The sequence below is a fragment of the Narcine bancroftii genome, chromosome 1, assembly GCF_036971445.1.
Source record: "Narcine bancroftii isolate sNarBan1 chromosome 1, sNarBan1.hap1, whole genome shotgun sequence".
NCBI lineage: Eukaryota > Metazoa > Chordata > Chondrichthyes > Torpediniformes > Narcinidae > Narcine > Narcine bancroftii.
The window spans coordinates 13502080-13520422 of NC_091469.1; the positions used below are offsets into that span (position 1 = coordinate 13502080).

Sequence of the window (18343 nt, forward strand, 5' to 3'; positions counted from 1 at the left end):
TCAGTTGGTTGTTTTTCCAGACTCTTTTGTGTAGTTTTCCAAAGGCACTATTTGCCTTGGCGAGTCTGTTGTCTATCTCATTGTCATCAGATGCAAGGATCGGCTGCACCATTTCATCTACTTAATTCAGATTATAAGATAATAGCAAAATTATTAGCAAACAGATTGGCCAACTGTGTACCAAAAATAGTAAAACAAGATCAAACTGGATTTATTAAGAAAAGACGAACAGCAGATAATGTCTGTAAATTTATTAATCTAATTCGTGCAGTTCAAGGAAATAAGAAGCCAACAGTGGCTGTAGCTTTAGGTGCAGAAAAAAGCCTTTGAGAGGTTAGAATGGAACTATTTATTCAAAGTACTACAGAGGTTCAATCTACTAGAAAAATATATTAATTGGATTAAAGCATTATATGATGGACCATTGGCGAAGGTAACATTAAAGGGATATGTATCAAACCAATTTAAATTAAGTAGGTCAACTAGGCAGGGATGTCCACTATCTCCCTCACTGTTCTCTTTAGCAATAGAACCATTGTTAGAACTGATAAGAACAGAAAATAAAATAAAAAGGATAAAAATGAAGAAGGAGTATAAAATCAGTTTATTTGCAGATGACATCATAGTATACTTAACAGAACCAGATATATCAATAAAAGAACTACATAAGAAATTGAAGGAATATGGAGAAATATCAGGGTACAAGATCAACGCAAATAAAAGTGAAGCGATGCCAATGAGTAATGCGGATTATACAGAATTTAAAAAAGAATCACCATTTAAATGGCAAACACAAGCACTCCGATACCTAGGTATTAGATTAGATAACAATTTAAGCCACCTGTACAAACTAAATTATCACCCACTCATAAAGAAATTGCAGGAAGACTTAGAACATTGGAAAGAATTACCACTAACGTTGATAGAGAGGGTAAATTGCATTAAAATGAATGTCTTCCCAAGGATACAATACTTATTTCAATTGTTACCAATTCCCTAAACAGAGAAATTCTTTAATGAACTAAAGAGAATAATAAGGAAATTTTTATGAAAAGGGGGGGGGGGGGGAAACCAAGGATAGCGTTAGATAAATTAACAGAGGTACAACCAAGGTGGTTTGCATTATATGTATCTTTTTGAGTACAGATTAAATTCTGCCTAGCCCGTAGGAACAAGAATCTCAACATTGTATGTGATGACATGTATGTACTCTTGACAATAAATTTGAACTTGAACATGATACAGGGAGTAATAAAGGTTATTGTCTTTTTGAAATGCTGAAAAAGTTGATGGTATTTTTAAACTTAATCCGTCCATTCATGTAAAACAATTCACTGGCACTGATTCCATTTAACTTGGTGCCAACCATGTGGTCTCCACTGCACCGGTAAAACTAAAGCATATTGGAGCACGTAGACTGAGTCTACGTTCAGTCTGCAAGGTGACCCTGAGCTTCCATTGGACTCACTGTGATTCTCTATTCCATTTCCATTCTGATCTGTCTATATGTAACCTCCTGCATACTTCCACCAAGGCCCAATGTAAGCTTGAAGAACAGCACTCAACAATTTCAGATAATTTAATAATTTGTTTATAAAAGACCGGCCAGTTCTGCTGAAATGCTATCCATGGAAATATTAGCTCTTGTTTTCTTTCTCTGCACTTCCCCCACCTTACTCTTCAGTACCTGATTTATTGGATTCTTGGTGTTCAGGTCTTGACAACTGCCCTGACCCATGTCTCACAGTTTTTACATTTCTATGATTTCTCTCTCTAAATAGCTTCATTAATATATCAACCAGATTCCTCCATAAATGATGGAATTAGCTCTCTAGCCCAGGCCTCACCCTGAGGATATTCACCCTCTCCTCTCTGTGACCTAAAGCTAATTTTCTGCTGTCACTTTCCCAGTTCTGAAGAGGGGCATTGAACTGAAATGTCAATTCCTTTCTCTTTCCTCAGATGATGTCTCAGCTGCTAAGTGTTTCCAGCATTTTCTGATTTTATTTCAGATTTCCATCATCTGCAGAACATGTATTGAGTTTGTAAGCTATTTGGGTGGTTCGAGCTCATGGACCAGAAGAGCCTATCTAAATTTATAACTTTATTTTTTTTTACTTTAAACTACAGTCTTTTAATTTTTGTAGACCAAGGTGATACTGGATTCTGTTCAAAAAGGGTCTCTCATGGTAACTGTGTGCAGTTTTGGTCACCAAATTATAGGAAGGAAATAAACAAAATAGAGAGAGTGCAGAGAAGGTTCACGAGAATGTTGACAGGATGTCAGGGTTTGAGTTACAGAGAAAGATTGAGCAGCCTGGGGCTTTTTTCTCTGGAGCGTAGAAGATTGAGGGGGGATTTGATGGAGGTGTTCAAGATTTTAAAAGGGACAGAGAGAGTCAATGTGGATAGGCTTTTTCAATTAAGAGTGGGGGATATTCAAACCAGAGGCCATGGTTCGAGTTTGAAAGGGGAAAATTATAAAGGAAACATGAGGGGAAATTTCTTCACGCAAAAGGTGCTTGGGATGTGGATTAAGCTTCCGGCGGAGGTGGTTGAAGCAGGAACGTTATTTACATTTAAGGAAAGACTGGATAATTACATGGAGGGGAGAGGATTGGAGGGGTATGGACCAGGTGCTGGTCAGTGGGACTAGGAGGGTGGGGATTTGTTCCGGCATGGACTAGTAGGGCCGAACTGGCCTGCTCTGTGCTGTATATGGTTATATAACTAAGAGATTGCTGTTTAGCTTATCTGTCCATGCCAGCTTGCAGCGAAGAAATCCTGTGAGAGACATGCCCTTATTTCCCTATATCCCACAATTATTTCTCCCCTCTTTCTTTCTATTGTTAACTATAAAAAGAGGAATTTTATAATACCCAATTAACCCATCTTTTGAATGTCAGAGGAACCAACGTAGCTGCTTGGTGAGTGTGTAAACTCCACATGCAGCTTAAGGACCAAGCTGGTTCCTTAGCACTGTGAAAGCAGCAACACTAACTGCTGCATTCCTATGCCACCAAAGAAAAGAGGAGGACATAAGCAACAAGGTGTTATTGATTGAAGCACATCTATTCCTGTGAAATCCTGTAGTCGTGAAAGGATGCTGCCAAAGTTATGGATGACTGAAACCCCGAGATGTCTTTTAGTTAAACATTATTGGCACCACTATTATTATAGTGTGGACTATGACCAAGCCATGGATACAGTATGTTATATTTTAACATTATTTAGCTTTCATTTAAAGTAATAAATTTGATACAATCATTGGAAGGACTGGTTAATTTTAACAGGATTTTGCACAGTTCACATGACATAGGATTTGTACTGAGGTAATACATTGTAACAAGCTGTCATTTTACCTTGTAATTATAGTACCCTCCATAATGTTTGGGACAAAGACACATTTTTCCTTTATTTCCCCGTGTGCTCCACAGTTTTAAATTTGTAATCAACCAAGTCACATATGATTAAATTGCACATTCCAGATTTTATTTAAAGTTATTTATATTCGTTTTGGTTTGACCATGTAGAAATTACAGCACTTTTGTACATAGTTACGCCATTTCAGGGCACCATAATGTTTGGGACATTTGGCTTCACTTGAGTTTGTATGTTTAATTGCTTCATTAGTGCAGGTATAAGAGAACTAGGCTTCTAAGCTTTTGATCACCTTTGGAATCTGTAGTTGCCATTTTTAAAGGAACCGTGCAAGATCCAAAACATACTATGAAACATGGTGGTGGGGGTGTTATGGCTTGTGCATGTATGAATTGAAGTGCATAGAAACATCTGGTCAACTTCATCAAGTTTATTGTCATCTGATTGCACAAGAAACAACCTGGTGAAACAGCATTCTCTGGTCCTCGGAGCAAAAGACGCAGACACACAACCAGACTTAACACACATATAGACAAACAATATATATGGAGAACGAATATCCACATATACAAATATATAAATAAATATTGTTTCATTAATAATGAATCTCGGATGGTTAGTGCGAGCAGTTTGTTTAGCATTCAAACTAATGCCTCCAAGCTCATTGGACGGCACTTCATCCTACAGCAAGGCAATGACCCCAAACATACTGCTAATGCAAAAAGGTATTTTTCAAAGCTAAAAATTGGAAAATTCTTGAATGACCAAGTTAGTTACCAATCTAAATTCAATTGAGCATGTCTTCCTTATGCTGAAGAGAAAACTTAAGTAGACAAGCCCTCAAAACAAGATACCCTGCACCTGGTGATGTCTGTGAATCACAGACTTGAACCATCATTGCATGCAAGGGCAATGCAACAAAGTGCTAAACATGACAACTTCATTATAGATACCATTGCTATATTCCATCACTGATGGTGCCCTGAAATGAGGGGACTGCATATAAAAAGTGCTGTAATTCCTACATGGTCAAACTAAAATGTATTTAAGTAACCTTGAATAAAATCTGGAATGTGCATTTTAATCACATGTGAATTGTTTGACAGGAAATTTTAAACCGTAAAGCACAGGGACAAATAAAGGAAACCAGTGGGTTTGTCCCAAATATTATGGAGGGCACTGTACATAACTGGATGACCCAAGAGAGTAACACATGGAGTTCATATCATCAATCTTTTGTGCTTTTTTTTTAGTTTTAAATCTTGTTATGATTTTATACATACAGTTTAATTCAATTCTTCATATTAACTTGTAACAATACCTCCAGTTTCTAAATTTTTGCACGTGTCCAAAAATACATCTTCTGTAATGTATTGGTTTCTGAAAGATAGTTGATCGTGACCTTGCAGTTTATTTATTGGTTTCTGAAAGATAGTTGATCGTGACCTTGCAGTTTATTTTTTATTAATAGAACCTCATGAGCACCCAACAAAGAGTGAGTCTTCACCAGTGAACTATTTTGCATTGAATGTTTCCCTCACTGTCATGTTCACAGCTCAATTAATTCTGTGGTTTTAAACATTCTAGACCATTGGTGTAAGATTTAGGACTACCTGTTCCTTTAAAATGAGATGTAAAGATCAATTGTAATTGAATATTTTCTGATTTGTTATCTTTAAAAATTTTTCTCTTCTGACCCTCCTCTTCCCTGTTGGCCTGTGCTCCTCCCCCTGCCCCTTCTTCCCTCCTCTCCTATGTTTTTATTCTTTTTGCTTTTTGTTCATACCTTAAGGAATGGATCAGGCACAAAATATTTGTTTTATAAATATTTGCTTCCTATGGACGCTGCTTAAATCTGCTGAGTTTCTCCAGCACCTTTGTGTGTTCATGTTTATCACAGCATCTGCGGGCTTTCTTGTTTAACTCCTTAGAACTGAGATTTTTTTCCCATAAAATTGCAAAATCAATGCAGGGGTTCCTTTTTTAAATATTTTTAAAGGTCAAAAAAAAATCAAATGTTGACTGGGAAGAATATCTGAAGTGGAAAACGGCAGGTCAAAATAATATTTGTATAAAATGAACTGAGTAAATTAGATTTTTTTTTACAAAGAGAGATATGCTCATTTTGAGTCAACTAATATGAAGTCTTTTAAAACCATCTTATTTAGTTCAAATTTTGAATTCATGGGGAGTAAGAATCGTGTTTCATCAGGTTAAACTTATTGCTCGGGTATAAATTCATACTTTCGTCCAACCGTAGTCTCTTAAGCTGCAAACAGAGTCATTTTAACATAATTAGATAAAGATTTAACTTGAGTGGGAGGTTAAAAATCTCAATCAGGAACCCATTCTTCCTCAAACAGCTGCATCTGGTGTAAACAGAAGTGGGCATACAATCTGTTCTCAGAAGAGGGTTTCCTATAATCACTCTTGGAAACTTGCAGCACAGGAAGAGATGATTCAGCCAAAGATTGACTATTTAGGTTCCTGGAGGTTATTCCAAAGCCTTGTGGCTCTGACTTTTCAGGTGTTCATGCAGATACCTTTTTAGAATGTTGTCCCTTCTATAATTTCAGAAAGTGAGTCCCAAATCAATGAAATAAAAGTTTTTTTTTTAAATCTCCCCTCTAAGTCACTTGCTAATTATCTTGCATTGATGTCCCTCTTGATGGATAGTAAATGAGTCCTAATGCTCACTGGATCTAGTCAGACATAATTTTGTAAACTTTAATCAATCCATTCCCTGGTGTCATTTGTTTGAGAGATGGAAGCTCCAATGTAGCGAGAATTTCTCTAGCCCGGGTACTAGTTCGTGAATCTTAACTGCCTCTTTTCTAATGCGATCACATCCTGCAGAATAAGTGGTCAGCATCAAGCATAGTACTCTGTGACCTTATTTGTGTTTTTAAATTTTTAAAAAATTTTTCACACTATGAACCATACTGACCAAAATACACACAAACATTTCCCTCTTGAATATACAGTGTCATTTTCTCCCTTTTTCCCCCCCTCCCTTCCCTCCCTCCTTCACCCCCCCCCCCTTCCCTCCCTCCTTCACCCCCCCCTCCCTTCCCTCCCTCCTTCACCCCCCCCTCCCTTCCCTCCCTCCTTCACCCCCCCCCCACCCACTCAACGTTCAACCTATATGATACATTAAACCCATTAAACAATGTCATCACACAATGAAAATAAACAAGAAATTTGTGTCATCTACTTTTACACACTGGGTCAGTTCATTTCGTCTTCTTCTCCTTCTGTTTGATGTAATTAGTCATGAAACACAGAAACAGACCCACCCACCTAACTTCTTCTCAGTGTACCCTTCCCACCATCCTCTACTCACTCCAAATTCCAAGCTATTGACTGTCCAATACATATGCTCTATCGCCCCCTAATTATCCAACCTACAATGTCGATCCCCAATGTAGCGGCAACCCCCCAAGAGGGACTGAATCAAAGCCTTGAATCAAAGCCTCTTCTAGAACATTCTCAGACATCTAGTCTGCCAGGCTCTCAGTCAGGTTAGTGTATGGTCCAGGAGTGCCTGCAAAAGAAAGTCATTGTAATCAGAGAAATATGCCAAGTACCTTTGATGATCTATCTGGACTGTGAAGCCTGACCTTCTTGTTATGCCCTGGGTTTGTTTATTATACCTCTGGATTGATCAACTAGATTGAGAAACCTGTCTCAGTATATAACGTCTGAGAGCTAGCATTTTACAAAGGTAACAATGACATGTTATTAATTTTCATTTCATGATGAGGTTGCTTCAGGAAAGAGAGTGGCTGGTTGGGGATAATTATAGCACATGAAATTTTGAAAAAAAAAGTAAAAAATTTATTGTCTCGCTGTGCATTAAGCTATAAGCAAAGTACTAATTTTCAAAGAATAAGCTCAAATATTAGTTTCATCTTCCTTGCATACTCTCCTAGACTACAAAATAATACCCAATAATTCTTTATAAATCATAAGGAAGATTCTTTGGTGTGGTTACTTATCTAACTGGTTATAAATATGTTTAAACAGAAAGTAAATGTCCTTGTATTGTACCTGGTTACTATTTGCTTTTTACTATTACTCTTGGGAGTACTATTACTTTTCCTTTAAAGAAAAGTAATCTAAATGGGTTGTTTTTCCAGACTCTTTTGTGTAGTCTTCCAAAGGCGCTATTTGCCTTGGCGAGTCTGTTGTCTATCTCATTGTCGATCCTTGCATCTGATGAAATGGTGCAGCCGAGATAGGTAAACTGGTTGACCGTTTTGAGTTTTGTGTGCCCGATGGAGATGTGGGGGGGCTGGTAGTCATGGTGGGGAGCTGGCTGATGGAGGACCTCAGTTTTCTTCAGGCTGACTTCCAGGCCAAACATTTTGGCAGTTTCCGCAAAGCAGGACGTCAAGCGCTGAAGAGCTGGCTCTGAATGGGCAACTAAAGCGGCATCATCTGCAAAGAGTAGTTCACGGACAAGTTTCTCTTGTGTCTTGGTGTGAGCTTGCAGGCGCCTAAGATTGAAGAGACTGCCATCCGTGCGGTACCGGATGTAAACAGCGTCTTCATTGTTGGGGTCTTTCATGGCTTGGTTCAGCATCATGCTGAAGAAGATTGAAAAGAGGGTTGGTGCGAGAACACAGCCTTGCTTCACGCCATTGTTAATGGAGAAGGGTTCAGAGAGCTCATTGCTGTAACTGACCCGACCTTGTTGGTTTTCGTGCAGTTGGATAATCATGTTGAGGAACTTTGGGGGACATCCGATGCAAAAGACACAAAAGAGTCTGGAAAAACAACCAACTGAAAAACCTCACAAAGATAAGCGTATACAGAGCCGTTGTCATACCCACACTCCTGTTCGGCTCCGAATCATGGGTCCTCTACCGGCACCACCTACGGCTCCTAGAACGCTTCCACCAGCGTTGTCTCCGCTCCATCCTCAACATCCATTGGAGCGCTCACACCCCTAACGTCGAGGTACTCGAGATGGCAGAGGTTGACAGCATCGAGTCCACGCTGCTGAAGATCCAGCTGCGCTGGATGGGTCACGTCTCCAGAATGGAGGACCATCGCCTTCCCAAGATCGTATTATATGGCGAGCTCTCCACTGGCCACCGTGACAGAGGTGCACCAAAGAAAAGGTACAAGGACTGCCTAAAGAAATCTCTTGGTGCCTGCCACATTGACCACCGCCAGTGGGCTGATAACGCCTCAAACCGTGCATCTTGGCGCCTCACAGTTTGGCGGGCAGCAGCCTCCTTTGAAGAAGACCGCAGAGCCCACCTCACTGACAAAAGGCAAAGGAGGAAAAACCCAACACCCAATCCCAACCAACCAATTTTCCCTTGCAACCGCTGCAATCGTGTCTGCCTGTCCCGCATCGGACTGGTCAGCCACAAACGAGCCTGCAGCTGACGTGGACTTTTTACCCCCTCCATAAATCTTCGTCCGCGAAGCCAAGCCAAAGAAGAAGAAGAAAGAAAGAAGAAGAATCTAAATGGGACAAAAATATAGTAGGTATGTAAATCTAGTTCCACTTTTAACAACAGTGTCGTAATCAATTTAAATTAATTGCATGGTGTGCAGATATTCATTTAACAAAGAGGTGCCTAATCTTCATTTAACCATTTGTTAAGAATTATATTTGTACATAATTTTGTTATAACATACAACTTATGCAGCTGACAATCCTTTTCATTGTGAGATTACCACAATTGAAGGTTTTTGCCTGTGCTGGAGTATTCTGTGTTGCTCGGGTACTGTTAGGATGGAGGTTTATTCCATTGTACCTGCTGAGATCCTGTGTAAATGACAAAACACAGGTGCTGGAATCTTGAAGAACCTTTTTATGCTGCAAAGATATAGTTGGAATATTAAGCAAATACAGGTGCTAGAGCGACTCAGTGAGTCCAGCAGCGTCCATAGAGAGGGATGATCACTCAACGTTTCTGATCGGGACATTTTATTGCTGATGGTTTGTTCACTAAATTACATTTGCCCAAGGACAGCCACCTTGGAAATGGTTATTTAGAATTGTTTTTCAGGCATTTGGAAAAATGATTTTCATAAGTATTGCAATATAGTTGTTATATTTGGTTATGAGTACATTAGTACATTCAGCTTGCTGACAAGGATATATTGGTGAGCAGTTTCCTATCCAAATGCATTCAGCTGCACTGTTACTATTTCAGTATTTCTATCTTTCACTTATGGATTAATTCTGACATTGAGAGAGAAACTTGTAAAACCATTGGCCATACAAAAGATTATGAGAACTAAATTCAAAATAAAATGTCAATGACTCACTTCTGAGCAAGTTTACTTCAACAAAGAAGTGTTTTTTTTTTGGATGCCGTTCTTCCAGAAAGTTAAGTAAGTTTTTTTTTCTAGCAACTTCACTAAAATAGAAAATTGTACTTGAGATCTTGCTTTATTTTTTAACCTACCAAATATGTTAACGTTTTTGTAATTTCAGTTTGTGGGATGGGGACAAGTAGTAAAGAAAAAATGAGATTGCAAGAGGTGAAATATCCTTTATTCATGCACAAATTATCAACTTTTATTGGTGGAAGAATCAATATTGCTTTGCTTTAATTTGAATGATGTTTACAAAAAAAATGTAGAATCTCTGTCAAATACTAACAAGGACTGCGTACTCAATAATGGCTGCAGTACTAAGATGCATGTAAATATTTGCAACATGTTAAAATTGGGCATAATTTTTGCTATGTGCAATGTTGGAATTTCTGTAAACTTATAAAGGAAAACAATATGAATTTCCACAATAACCAATAATGCTATTTCAATTTTTGACCTATTTGCCTTAATTAGCACGTGTTGTATCAATATCTTGAAAAATATGCATTTAGAGTCCTCTTTCTGGTCGTTCAATGTCCCCAGAGTACTATTCCATTTTATTCTGCTGTTTATCTTGATCAGTTTTGATGACCAGTGTGATTCTTTGTAATTTATTGTACTGAAATGTAAATAATTAATATAGTTACAAAATAGCCTCTCTTGTTCGTTGCTGGGGTAAATCAGATCCAGTACTAATTTTGTGCAACTTCAAAACCTCAGCTAAAGTGAAGATGTTCCAATAAAACTGGGTTATATTTACTTCTATTTAAAAGATGATTACATAAGGTACAGAATATTGTAATTTAATGCACGTTCAAGACTGAGAACACGTAACTGCTATCAGATACCTTCTGTTTGTTAAACAGGTTAATCAATAGACTGCTTCCCTCATACATGCTACTGTTACCAACTGAGCGGGCAAGTTTAGTTAGTTGGCCTACCATTCTTTACAAGTTCTCAAGTTGTGGCCTTTTTGCTGTTGCAGGCCAAGTATTGTTCAATTATCATCCTCTCCTCCCTCATCTACAATGTATGCAGGTCCTCTCACGGCTCATATTCCAGTTATCTTCTTTCGTGGTTTTACTTTTCCCTCTGTTTGTGATCTTTTTGACTTATCTCTCCATCTCTATTTCTGTGCCTATGGACATTAGTGACCCCTCCCACCTTGTTAAACTGTTAACCATTCGACTCATATATCTTAATTTCCTTTCCGTTAGAATGATTCTCCTTTTTGACCAAATTTTTCCTCATTTGACTCAACATTCCAATGAAATATGATGCATTTCTTTAGTTTAAGGGCACAGTATAAGATTCAAATAATGCCATCAAGGACAACAATTTGACACATTATATCAATGACAACACTTTAGAATGATTTGGTTGACCAGTTCACTATCCATCTCTTTTCCCTGAGTATGCAAGTAATTTTCCTTAAAGATACTATTGAATCTGCTTTCACAACCCTTTAAGTATTGCTTTACAATTTCTGTATTTTTTTCTTGATTGTTTTGCTAATGGATCTTAAATATATCACCCCTTCACTGATCTTTCTCTCACTGCAAGTTAGCTTTGTTTATTACATAAAACTTAATCCAAGTTAGTGAACTCATCCATCTTTTCTAAACTTTGCAGACTTTCAAAGGTTCAGACATCCTAAGGTCATGTGACAAAAAGTAAACTTAGCACTTTTACTGTATTTTTTACAGCTTGTGCCTTGATTGATAAGACCAAGGGTTCTTTAACACTTTAAAAGATGGAGATATGTTCATTCTTAGGTACATTTTGCAGTTTATACTAGTTTTCTGCATTTTCCCCAACATATATACCAATACCCCAATGAAACAGCAATACATTTATGCATTTTTAAGTCTTCCTCTCCTGGTTGTTATTGTCTTTCTTCTATAATCAGACTCGACTTCATAACTAAGCATATGGCAAAGTTAAATATAGAAGATTATTGTAATGAAGAAAAGGCAATGCAGGGGAATCCAAAGCTGGTGGAATGGTAATGTTCTCAAAAATGAAGAGAAGACAATAGTATCCAAAACAGCTTCAAATAACAAGTTTGACACCTTCTTATTTCAAATCCTTTATACGGTGTTTAAATCATGGGTCAGAGCACATTATTGCATAGTTGCCAGTAGTATTTGGCTTTTGTCATACAAAAAAAGTTATAGCCTTGTATGGAAATGTTGTAAGACTAGGAGTTAAGTGTCAGATACAGTCACTTCTGTCTGCACTCTGATGGTGCAGCCAGTTACCATACAAAGCTGTGATGTTGGGGAGAGTCTGCATGGATTTGTGTGATGGAGAGGAGGTGACAAGGATGGGGGGAAGGGAAGTGGATGTTGTCTACATGGTCTTTTGTAAAGCATTTGACAAGTTCCCTCCTGGTAGGCTGATCCAGAAGATTAAGTTATATATGATCCCCAGTTGACTTGACAGACTGGATTCAAAATTTGCTTTGTCTTAGAAGACAAGGATCAGTGATCAATGAGTGCTTTCTGACTGGAGGTGTGGGATCATGGGTGCTCTGCAAGGTTAACTCTGGGTCCTCTGTTATTTGTGACATACTATTTATTTATTTATTTATTTATAACAGTTGGCCTCATCAGCAACAACAATAAGCTGCACTAAAAGAAGTAGAAAATCTCATGATATTTTTTCTTTGGCTTGGCTTCGCGGACGAAGATTTATGGAGGGGGTAAAAAGTCCACGTCAGCTGCAGGCTCGTTTGTGGCTGACCAGTCCGATGCGGGACAGGCAGACACGATTGCAGCGGTTGCAAGGGAAAATTGGTTGGTTGGGGTTGGGTGTTGGGTTTTTCCTCCTTTGCCTTTTGTCAGTGAGGTGGGCTCTGCGGTCTTCTTCAAAGGAGGCTGCTGCCCGCCAAACTGTGAGGCGCCAAGATGCACGGTTTGAGGCGTTATCAGCCCACTGGCGGTGGTCAATGTGGCAGGCACCAAGAGATTTCTTTAGGCAGTCCTTGTACCTTTTCTTTGGTGCACCTCTGTCACGGTGGCCAGTGGAGAGCTCGCCATATAATACGATCTTGGGAAGGCGATGGTCCTCCATTCTGGAGACGTGACCCATCCAGCGCAGCTGGATCTTCAGCAGCGTGGACTCGATGCTGTCGACCTCTGCCATCTCGAGTACCTCGACGTTAGGGGTGTGAGCGCTCCAATGGATGTTGAGGATGGAGCGGAGACAACGCTGGTGGAAGCGTTCTAGGAGCCGTAGGTGGTGCCGGTAGAGGACCCATGATTCGGAGCCGAACAGGAGTGTGGGTATGACAACGGCTCTGTATACGCTTATCTTTGTGAGGTTTTTCAGTTGGTTGTTTTTCCAGACTCTTTTGTGTAGTCTTCCAAAGGCGCTATTTGCCTTGGCGAGTCTGTTGTCTATCTCATTGTCGATCCTTGCATCTGATGAAATGGTGCAGCCGAGATAGGTAAACTGGTTGACCGTTTTGAGTTTTGTGTGCCCGATGGAGATGTGGGGGGGCTGGTAGTCATGGTGGGGAGCTGGCTGATGGAGGACCTCAGTTTTCTTCAGGCTGACTTCCAGGCCAAACATTTTGGCAGTTTCCGCAAAGCAGGACGTCAAGCGCTGAAGAGCTGGCTCTGAATGGGCAACTAAAGCGGCATCATCTGCAAAGAGTAGTTCACGGACAAGTTTCTCTTGTGTCTTGGTGTGAGCTTGCAGGCGCCTCAGATTGAAGAGACTGCCATCCGTGCGGTACCGGATGTAAACAGCGTCTTCATTGTTGTGAGAATAACAACCTGAGTCTCAACATGGACAAGACAGAAGAGATGATTGTGGATTTCAGGAGGAATCTGTAGCACAGAGAGTGGAAAGCACCAAATTCCTTGGAGTTCACTCAACTAGTGACCTATTGTGGATGCACAATATCTCCTCAATTGTCAGGAAGGTGCAAAAACACCAACACTTCCTAAGAAGACTGAAGCAGGCAAGGTTACCGGCACCATAATGTCAACTTTCTACAGGAGCACTACGAAAGCACCCTGGCTGGCTTCATCATAGTGTGGAATGGTTGCTGCAGCGAAATGGAGCCGAGGTCAATCCACAGGGCCATAAGAGTGGCAGAAAGGATTACTGGAGCCTCCCTCTCCCTTTATTGATGTGATCTACTGGGATCGTTGTCTGAAGAGGACGTGAAAAACCATTGAGGGCCCCTTGTAACCTGTACACAGCATCTTTCATCTGCTCCTCTCGGGGAAAAGATACAGGAGTGTCAGAGCCAGCACCACCAGACTGAGGAACAGCTTCTTCCCACGGGCACTGAGAAAGCTGAACGATCAAAGGAACTGCTCACACTAACCATCCAAGACTCTCATATTTATGAAACAATATTTATTTATATATTTGTATATATGGATGCCTGTTCTTAATATATTTTGTCTGTCTGTGTGTTTTGCTCAGATGACTGGAGAATGCTATTTCATCAGGCTGTACTTGTGCAATCAGATGAAAATAAACTTGACTTGATTTGATGTTATCAATTTAACAGCTGTTCTAAAATTGATTTCTTTTTAGGTTGAGTTTGAAGATGGCTCCCAACTTGCTGTAAAACGCAATGATGTCTACTTGTTAAACGAAGAACTACCAAAACGGGTTAAGTCACGTCTAGTAAGTAGCCATAAAATGTCTTGAAACTCCTAGGTACAAAAATTTGCTACATACCCGTGCATGAGGCAAATCATTTGCTTTAAGTTAAGGCATTGATCCTGAGCCATTCATTGCAGAGAAGGCTATGCCAGCAATTCAAAAACTGATAGCAGACAGTTCAAGAAGACGGGGTGTGGGTTGGCACATTTGTTTAACAAGTGTCTCTTCAGAACAATTTGTGCACTATACTCCCACGGTTGTATCTAATGCCACACTTTTTGTCCCCAAGACGACTGCATAGGGTTTATCAATTCAATAATCTCCTGTAATCAATCATTAGTTAAACACTTACTGGTCTGAATCTTTGTTATACCTCACTATTTAACTGTAGTATTACAGTTTACCGTAACATACTTTTGAGCATACCTTTTTTCAAAATGAAAAGGCCAAGTTTGTCCAGTTTATACCTCTGACGCCAAGGGGCACTTTGAGGCTTTTGTCTTGGACTTTCTTCCTAGTTGTCAGGGTCCAAAACCGGAGACAGAACACACAGTATAGTCTAAATTATGTACAATAAAATGCTGATAATCTGCTCTCTGGTTCACCAAATTCTAATTAGAGTGAAATATGAAAATCTGCAGATGCTATGATTGTAGTAAAAAAAAAAATTGCTGGAGGAATTCAGCAGGTCACACAGCATCCATCAGAGGTAAAAATATATAATCAATGATTTGGGCCTGAACTTTTCCTCAAGTTACTCCCTGCTGCTCTCAAGCTCTACGGATACCTTGAAGATGAACTTTACCTCCGATGGGTGCAGCATGACCTGTTGAATTCCTGCACCATTTTTGTGTTTTACCAATTGCTCATTCCTGCATTTTATACAATGGACCCTGGATTACATAACTCCATAATAACCGTAATAGGTTGACTGTACAATTAATTCACTTTTTGATAGATGTTACATAGTCAAATCATGAAAATTGTATTGATACATTAATAGCATCCAATAGTCTTGAAAATCCTAAGCATGCCAATTGATGGAATTCACTGATCATAATGTACTCTGAGTTGGTATTGTAATTAATCCTGTTGAATTTTGTGACTGATTGTCTAAATTGACTGAGCATGTTTTGCATGTCAGTGGAGACCTATATATCCTGTTTGTCTGACCCTCAACTAACTCAACATCATTCAAGGTGCCCATTTGTTTGATGAAATGATCACTGTCTTTGTTCGACACACTTGAACATTACTTGGCTCTGTTGTAGGCAGGTTTATTTGATTCCAAAGTACTAGATAGATAGTCTTTTATGTAAATTAGGATCTACATCCTAATTTTAAAATTAAATGGCGACACTGCCGTAGACAGTGGAGTCAAAGCCCTCCCCCATGTGGTCCTCTGCCGTCAGATCCATACAGGCTTTAAATGGCTCGTTAAAGGAGCCTACTGTGTTTATTTTTTAAATCCTGCAGGGTCTGGGCCCAAGATGGCAGCCTCAAGGGGGTTGTAGACTCCAGGGAAAGAGAGTACTGGTGCAGGGGACCAGAAAATGGGAGACCACCCCCTGTTTGAGAAGGAGAAGCAGAGTAGATGACCCACTGGCGACTGCTGTTGGGACTCGGACCAGCTGAAGAGGTACTAGTATCAGAACTGGGAAGTGAGAGGGTGCCCAGGTCACAGACGGTTTTCTGACCATGTAAGAGATTTGGATCGAGAGCTCAAGTTGCTGATGGTTTGGACTTAAGGCTATGTAGCTGTGGGAGCTCTGGAAGCGAATCCATGGACACTCAGTAGGCCCTTTCAAACTGCCATGCATAATGGGGTTAACTGGGCAATTTGCACGGTTAGCAACCCAGGTACATGGTTATTTGAAAGGGTCCAATTGGGTCAGAACCCACTGGATCCCTGACCTATCTCAGAGGTGGTCAGGAAACCCAGTAAAACTTACCCAGGCACCGTGGTCCAATGAATTGAGAGAGGAAAAGGCTGATCCAGTTCCTCAGATGAGGTCAGCACATGCATCACGGGGAAACCCCTGAAGTGCTTCTGCCGTGAACTGGGGCGGGGGACGACGACAATGTGCCACTGCCATGAACGCCACACTGGTTCGTGGCGATAGCTCGATGCGGGAGTGCAGGAGCAATGGCCATCTTCCTTACTCATAATCCCCTATGCATCTGGAACTGCTCTGGTGCTGGCAGGTTGGGAATTTATTAGGTAGGTCTGGCTGCAATTTGAAAGGTGCATCCTGCACCTATGACCCAGTAATAGCACTGGGGTCCCAGGAGAGCTACAATTTGAAAGCATCAGAATCTGGGGTGACTCTGTTTTGCTCCTCTTTCTCTAAAGAGCGCCGGGTAATTTCTTATTATGGTGAATCTTTGTCTGCCTTACCGAAGACTAAAGGAAATTTCCTTTAATACTATTGGTGGGGGGGGGGGGGGGGGGTGAACAGATAGGCTAAGGAAGGCAGCAGTGGCTGTACCTCTGGCGCAGGGTCAGCCTCTGTAGCCCAGAAGGATAGGGAACGGAAGAGGAGGATGATAGTTATAGGGGATTCGATGGTCAGGAGGACTGATAGAGGTTTTTGCAGACACGATAAAGAAAACTGGATGGTGGTTTGCCTCCCTGGTGCCAGGGTCCAGGGTATAACTACACATGCCCAAGTCATCCTGAAAGGGGAGGTTAAGGAACCAGAGGTCGTGGTACATGTTGGTACCAATGACATAGGGAGGAAGGAGAAAGTGGTCCTAAAGGATGAATATTGGGAGTTAGGTAGGGAGTTTAGAAGAAAGACCTAAAGGGATTACTTACTGTGCGACGTGATTGTGTGGGCAGAAATAGAATCAGGTGGAGACTGAATGCATGGCTAAAGGGGTGGAGTAGAAGTCAGGGATTCAAGTTCTTGGATAACTGGGACCTTTTTTGCGGGAGGTGGGACCTACACCATAAGGACAGGTTACATCTGAATCCCAGAGGGACCAGTTTCCTGGTGGGGGCATTTGCTCAGGCTACCGGAGGGGGGGGGGGGGGGGTGTGTTTAAACTAGTATGGTTGGGGGAAGGGCTCTATGTAAGGAAGGACAGCAGAGAGTGCTATTATAGGCAAAGCGAAAAGGCTTATTCACAAAATTTGGGGGTGGAACAGCAGTTGATTGGGGAGGAAAGGTATAGATGCTGTGATGGGGAAGGGAGGATGGTAACAAATGATTGTGTGGATGGCAGAGAGAAGGTTAGGCAGAAGGATGTGGGAAGTCTCTGCGATGCATTTACTTCAATGCAAGGAGTGTTGTAAGGAAGATGAGGTGAGCTAAAGGTGTGGATAGACACTTGGCAGTATGATGTGGTAGCAATTAGTGAGATGTGGTTGAAGGATGGTTGTGACTGGCAATTGGATATTCTGGGATTAAACTGCTTTCAGTGTGATAGAATTGGAGGGGTAAGGGGAGGGGGTGTGGCATTACTTGTCAAGGGATACGGTGTGGGTGGAATTAAAAAACAAAAAGGTGAGAATACAATTATAGGGGTGTATCATAGACCACCAAATGGGGAAAGGGAACTAGAAGAGAAAATGTGTAGGGAAATAGCTGAGATGTGCAGTAAGCTCAGGGTGGTATTAGTTGGGGATTTAAATTTTCCTAACATAGATTGGGAGACGCAGTCAATGAGTGGGCTGGATGGCTTAGAGCTTTGTATAATGTGTGCAGGATTGCTTTTTGCATCCATATGTTGAGGTACCTACTAGAGAGGGAGCAGTATTAGATCTACTGTGGGGAATGAAATAGGGCAAGTGACAGAGGCGTGCATTGGGGAGCACTTCGGATCCAGTGATCATAGCACCATTAGTTTCAGCTTAATTATGGAAAGGGATAGGTCCTGTCAGGACAAAAAGGCAAGGCCAAATATTCAAGGGAGCCTTGGTTTTCTCGAGAGATTAGGAAGATGGTTCGGAATAAGAGGGAGGCCTCCGTTAAATACAAGAAGCAAA

The 18343-nt window shown here is 40.6% G+C and overlaps 1 protein-coding gene across 14 annotated transcripts in view; it reads left to right on the forward strand.

Annotated features, from left to right (window-relative positions):
- Positions 1–18343, forward strand: part of LOC138755231 (lysine-specific demethylase 4C-like) — a 417729-nt gene that overhangs the window by 387825 nt on the left and 11561 nt on the right. For all 14 annotated transcript variants that reach the window (XM_069920849.1, XM_069920842.1, XM_069920853.1 and 11 more), the window contains one exon: positions 14281–14373. In XM_069920849.1, the coding sequence (XP_069776950.1) occupies positions 14281–14373 (93 nt within the window). The remainder of the gene's footprint in view (positions 1–14280; positions 14374–18343) is intronic.